Source organism: Bactrocera tryoni, chromosome 1 (genome assembly GCF_016617805.1).
Source record: "Bactrocera tryoni isolate S06 chromosome 1, CSIRO_BtryS06_freeze2, whole genome shotgun sequence".
Classification (NCBI taxonomy): domain Eukaryota; kingdom Metazoa; phylum Arthropoda; class Insecta; order Diptera; family Tephritidae; genus Bactrocera; species Bactrocera tryoni.
This window is the reverse complement of record NC_052499.1, coordinates 85,283,695-85,290,101: the sequence shown is the minus strand read 5'-3', so window position 1 is coordinate 85,290,101 and position 6,407 is coordinate 85,283,695. Positions and strand designations below refer to the sequence as shown.

At 38.1% G+C, this 6,407-nt stretch overlaps 1 protein-coding gene across 1 annotated transcript; it reads right to left on the bottom strand.

The window, feature by feature from the left end:
• Positions 1-3,521: 3,521 nt before the first annotated feature.
• LOC120782697 (glutathione S-transferase 1-like) lies at positions 3,522-4,544 on the bottom strand. The gene is made up of 2 exons (XM_040115097.1): positions 4,393-4,544; positions 3,522-4,328 (listed from the first exon to the last, which is right to left on the bottom strand). Exon 2 carries the CDS (start codon positions 4,321-4,323, stop codon positions 3,697-3,699), a length of 627 nt encoding a protein of 208 aa, XP_039971031.1. The 5' UTR covers positions 4,324-4,328; positions 4,393-4,544; the 3' UTR covers positions 3,522-3,696.
• Positions 4,545-6,407: the final 1,863 nt, after the last annotated feature.

Sequence of the window (6,407 nt, the reverse complement as noted above, 5' to 3'; positions counted from 1 at the left end):
GGGATCGGACCAAAGGGAGAGGGGTGTTAGATGAGTGGGGTTGGTGAGACATGCAAAAAAGTGGCCAGTGTCATGCGGAGACTGATTCCACGAAGCACATATGTTGGATAAGTCGAGGACTATTCTGTATAAGGAGGAGAACGAAGCTGCGCAAGAGTCACTCTCGTTTCTCGCGGCAACTCGAGCTCTTCGTCTACGATGGTTGGTGGTTTGACGCCGAGTACGCCATTCACTGGAAGGAAGTCGGCGAAGGTGTTGATAGCTCCACTTGTTGCTTGTTCTTCAGCGATGGTTATCGAGAGACTCCGAAACGCCGTTTAACTGTAAGGATCTCAATAATTCAATTCGGCAACAGAAAATATAAATATATTTAACTATAACTGATATTCTAAATTGATGGATGACTTAAATTTTTCCGCGAAGGAAGTCCATTGAAAATTAGTTTTATAAAAAAAGTGAGCTACGTATGTACATATGTATATATAATATACTCCACGCCTTCTAATCTCAAACAACACGTAACACAGGAATGAGATTTTATCTAAAAAAAAAAAAACAGCAAAAAAAGCTAAAAATATTACCCACGTTTCATTTGATAAGTTTCTATGATGAACTTCAAAGTCAATTAAATTTTGGTGATCACTCGAATGTTCGTTTAAACATTACTTTTCATGACTTGACACAATTTTTCAAAACACTCTTTACTGCTGCTCTTTAGTCATCAGCTAATAAGAGAAAACTATTCATCTAACAAACATTTGAGCATAAAGTGGGAATTCCGAAACCCTTTGCGCTGTCATTCAATGAGATGATTCAGAGCACCGATATTTCTCTACTTTTCTACGCATATGTATGTGCGTCACACCACAGAAAAATTCTCAACCATGTACATACATACATACATACATATCTACACAAATACCCACTAACATACTAAATCAATTGTGTTTTGATACTCTGCGAAGCTACAAAATGCTTAGACCGAACGGCAGTGGTTCCCATTGATGATGACGAGCCGGTAGCAAAGCTTTTCCACAAACAAGTTTTGCTCGCAAACCAGAAGTCGTCTGTACTATTCTTGGGCAGCTGATTATTTTCTTTTAGAGTTCATTTCCCGTCTTTTGGGAATTCCGCAGTTTTGACTAAAATTGGAATACGACTTACATATGTACATACATATATCACCTATGTAAATTGTATATACATACATACATACATATGTATATTTATGGGAAGATGCTGGATTGTACATACATACAAACATATGTGCATTTTCCAGTTATTTGATCTTACAACTCTTCGGATTTCAGTATTAGAAAGGAACATTACTCTATTAGTACTGCGATGAGTTTATAAGCAATGTGACCAGTTGACTTCACTCCAAGTAAAAATGTTTTGAATAACAACCAACAAAAAAATACAGCTGGTCCTATACTCACACATAAATTTAAGTGAACACCTTTCACTGATAATAATGAGGCGTGTTGCTAAGAATTGAATTATCTTTTCTATTTAATCTGTACTTCTCCCTCTTTTCTCTCAGCGCCACTCTTCTAAATAAAATAATTTCTGTTATTCAGGTTAACTTTTTACCATAAATATCGGTCAGTATACAAGATATCTTAACAATATTAGGTTAGGTTAGGCTAATTTGGTAGGCCAATAGGCCACGCATAGACCACTTTTAGTCCTTTGCGATACCAGATGGAGTACACTTGCTAAGTCCAAGAGAAGTAGTCATCGTTTAGGATGCCTGCGCTTAACGCAAATTTTAACAGATTCTGTGTCCTCACTGTCGATACTTCCTTCAGTGTATCATACTATCTGAACCTCAGATGACAAGTTCACAGATGCTGCATTGTTTTCCTGGTGCCCAGCTCTAGACATTTCCTGCAGACTTCTCGTTCTGTCAACCACATTTTGCGGGCGTCTGTCGCCACCCGACAGTGACCAATTAGTATTCCCATCCTGCAGTCTCTTCTATCGAGTGCCAAGAGGAATGCTGTGTACTTCCGATCTACCGTTTTGCACCCTGGTAGCTCATTCTATCGGGTTTTGATTTTCTTTATCATGCTTTTGTCGAGGTCGTCGTTTAGACAACACATGGATTTCCTAATATTCACGTTCTCAGATGTTAGCTTTGCACCATTCTAGGCAATCTCGTCCCCTATTTCATTGCCCTCGATGCCTTTGTGGCCTGGCACTCAGTAGAAGTGAAGTTGCTTACTTCTGGCAACATTTTCCACTGCTACCCCGCTTTTCAAGACACTTCTGGCGGATATGGGATACGAGGTTACTCCCTTGATTGCTGCTTGCCTGTCTACCTAGATGTTGACTCTAGAATTGCCGGCACGTACATTAGAGGCCAGCTCCGCTGCTTTCGGCATAGCAAAGACCGCAGCCTGAAATATACTGATGTAGTCCGGTAACTTAAAAGGTTGACTTATGACTAACTCTGGACAGTATATACCCGCACCAACTCCGTTATCCATTTTTGAGCTGTCCGTATAGATGTTTAGAGTGTTGCGCGTAGCTAACATACCTTTACGCAAGCCATCTTTTTATACCCTGAACAGGGTGAACACCCAGAAGGAATCGTCGGAGACTTGTATGGAGAACTTTCACATTTGACAAGATATATTCACGAAATTTGGTATAGATTACTTTTTAAGGCAACAATGTAATCTCTAAAAAACTTGTTCTGAACTGAACACATAGTTACTAACAGAAATGCAACTGTGAAGGGTATTTAGCTTCGGTGCAACCGAAGTTAACGTTTTTTCTTGTTCTATGTTTACTTAGAACCTTTTTCCCCAGATGAAAAGTGGAGTTGCCGACCACCATTACCCACCGAGCTATGCCCGAAGGTTCTATATGTAAATTCTCCTGCAGCCAGTAGTCTCCCCGTCGTTTTTGCTGCGCAGTTTTCAGCGAAGAGGTCTATAGGCGGCAGGCTTAGTGCCAGTTCGAGAGCAGCTGTTGGAGTTGTTCTCAAAGTTCCCATTAAGCACAGCACAGCGATACTCTGAACCCTTTCCATTTACTTACGGTAGGTGAATTGTCGTACGCCTGTCCAGCATCAACTGCAGTGTAGAGCAGAATTATTAACAATAGTAATATTAAATTAACCAACGATCTTCGATGTCAGGGAAATCCACAGCGCCCATAGTTAGTATATAATTCTAATGGACTTTGTGCCGAATATATCGTAATAAAACTATGTTGAATTATTTTTTCGAACAATACTGTAATTTTCGACCACACGGTTGACCTATATAAAAACCCATTTAAACACCGAACAGAAATAAAACCACGCTCACATCTGTAAAGTTAGATTCGAAGGTCTGCCGACGTTTTGGATTTTTGAGCCAATCAGGGCAGCATAAGTCCAGTGCTCTCAGGATCTACCTCCACAAATTAATTTTCCACTAAAACAAAGATTGAGGTGGAATATACACAAACACCTTTCGTTTTCCGATAGCATGTGCACGTACGATAACATAAAAAAAATCAACACAAGGTTAATCTGCTGTACTAAAAACATACCAATATGGTAATATATTTATTTAAACTGAACTGATAAGCTACAAAGAGATGATGACTGTAATGTGTTTATGCACTCATTTTTTTATTATTCGAAGCGTTCCATTTTTCTCACTTGTTCCACAATTCCTGAGTGTATCGCTGAAACGTCAATTACCACCTATACACCTTAAATAAATCACAACCTTTCTGATTTTCATCTGCACCGGCCAGTGTTTTGCTGAGGTGTGCAAACCAACTGGCAATGTTTGGGTATTTGCTCAAATCATAGTCCAAACATGTCGCTATGGTCGAGACAGTGGCATACGTGGTGAAATCGGCAATCGACAAGCTATTGTTAGCGACGTATGTTTGCGCCTCCAAGAATGAATTCAAGATTTCCAATTTATCTTCAAGTTTGGCCAAGACTTCTGGCACTGGCGGCTGCTTATCTCTAGCGATGGGATAGTAATAATTGCTGAAGACTGCATACAAGTTCAGGTCGAAGAATAAACGTTGGTTGACAATAGTCCTCTCTTTGGGGCTTTTCGGGTACAACGAGTCGTCTTTGCCATATTTCTCGACCAAATAGATAAGTATAACACGTGACTCCCAAACCGAGAAGCCATTGTCCACCAACGTGGGAATGGTATGTTCCGGATTGAGCTTCAGAAATTCGGCTGCCAAGTGCTCACCTTTACTCAAGTTCAGCGTCTTGCGATTCAATTCAAGACCCAATTCTTTGGAGAGCAGTAAAACTGATCGGCAGGGCGCAGATACGAGGTCATAATAGAAATCCATAGCGACTAAAATTTCAATTTTTTTATTATATTTAGATATGTAAATGGAAATAATTTGTGTTTTTTTTACCTTATAATTTGCTTAGATTCGATTGCTGTCACTCTCGCCTACTATACACAACTGTGAATCTGTCGCAAACAGTGCCTTTATTTATTCCGGCAGTGCGTGGCAAACTTACCCATTCAGATGGTTTATTTGCTGAGAGTTTATGCGTATAAGAGCGTGTCAGCAGTCCCTAGGTACTTTTCACTGGTGTCCACCTTTTCAGCTCAAGTGTAAATAGACCTATAACTAGTTTTCCTTAAATAAATGTGTTTTTAATTATGAAAACCCAAAAACGTATAATATCTATAAGATATTTTTTCTATTTAAAGGTTCCCTCTCAATATTAAAGAGGATATGAAATGGTTAATTTTGCTTTCATTTATATTTATATACTATACTCGTATGTATGTATGTATATGGAAACAACCAAATAGCACTCTCATCATTTCTATGATATAATATCTAGTGGTCGCAGGTACGTTGAAACTCATCTGTACTCAAAGCTCGCTCAGTGAGTCGTAGAATATACAGAAATTAGAAACAGAATTTGCAATACATGAAATCTTCTGAAATGTATTTTGTTCGAAAGTGTTAATAATGCAATGAGAGCGCGCAATCATGGTTTCTTGTTCTCTAATAATGACGGAAGCAATCTTCTTACCCTTCGGCATTGTTGTTTCAGATTCAAATAAGCCGAAAAAAAACAAACAAACATACATAACTGACTATATGTCTAGTAGAGATGAGTGAGAGAAATTATTAATTGAGCTGTCTAATTTATAATTAAGCTTTCGGAAGAAAGCTGCACTTCGGAATAGTATATATAGTATATACCTTGAGCAGCCACCTCCTCTTGAAATACGCTAAAATGTTCCCGTAGTCGGAAACTATAGTTGATTGAGAGCTCCCGACACAGGACTCCACATCCTATCTTCCCTCTTCACATCGATCAATGTTTAATTAAGTAAGATATGTATGTATTGTACCGGGCTCTTGCCTTTTATTTTTATTAATATTTAATTTATTTTAAATATTTATAATAGAATTTGAATAAAACAATAATTTTATTGTAATTATTTTAATCATATTTACTCGTTAAAAAATTTTTCAGAAATTTGCTGGGTTACCCTGCTGGTGGTTTGGTTGATACATACTTACATATGTATGTATGTCAATCATATTGTTTGTTGATTGGCACGTGTATTGAAGAGCAGCCGTAAATTTCCATTGAGCGTGCATGTGTTATAAACCATACGTATGTATGTATGTGTGATCGCTTTTAAAATTCGTGATAAGGGCGCGTCGATTTCAAAGTGATATTATACCATATTTATTGTACTGTCTATTGTCGCAAGCCAATTTAAGTGTCATTATAAATTTTTAGATAAATTATAGTAAACATTATTGTAGAGAGAGTATTCTCTCTATAAGTATTCAAGTGGTTGATAAATGGAGAAAAAGAGGAAGCATACAGATAACGTACTCTCTCGCAAAACTTAAATTTATTAGTACATTAGGGCGTGTCTTACTTTTAAACTGAGTATAATAAAAATAATGGGTTGTCAAAAAAGTCTTGCGGTATTTTTATTGAATTTTTTTTTTTATTGAAATTGAAATGAATTTTTGATGACTCATGCCCAGCTCTTGACCGATGCTACGGCTGCTATTATGCCGGTCTCTTTCGACCAATTCAGCGATTTTATCGCAATTTTCGACGACAGGCCTTCCGGAGCGTGGCGCATCTTCGACCACCTCTATACCAGAACGAAAACGTTGAAACCATCGTTGTGCGGTGGAAATGGAAACTGTATCGGGTCCATAAACTGCAGCTTGAGATGCATTTTTGCCGTATTTTCTCTTTATAACTCACGAACGACTTAAAAGAAACGACAATCAATCAAACGCGTGAAATGAGCTTTCCAAAAAGGTATAGTATGACCCGATGCGACGAATAAAACTAGAACTACGCACTTTCAGCGCCAACTAGCGAAAATACCGCAAGACTTTTTTGACAACCTATACAACATAAAACTTCGATC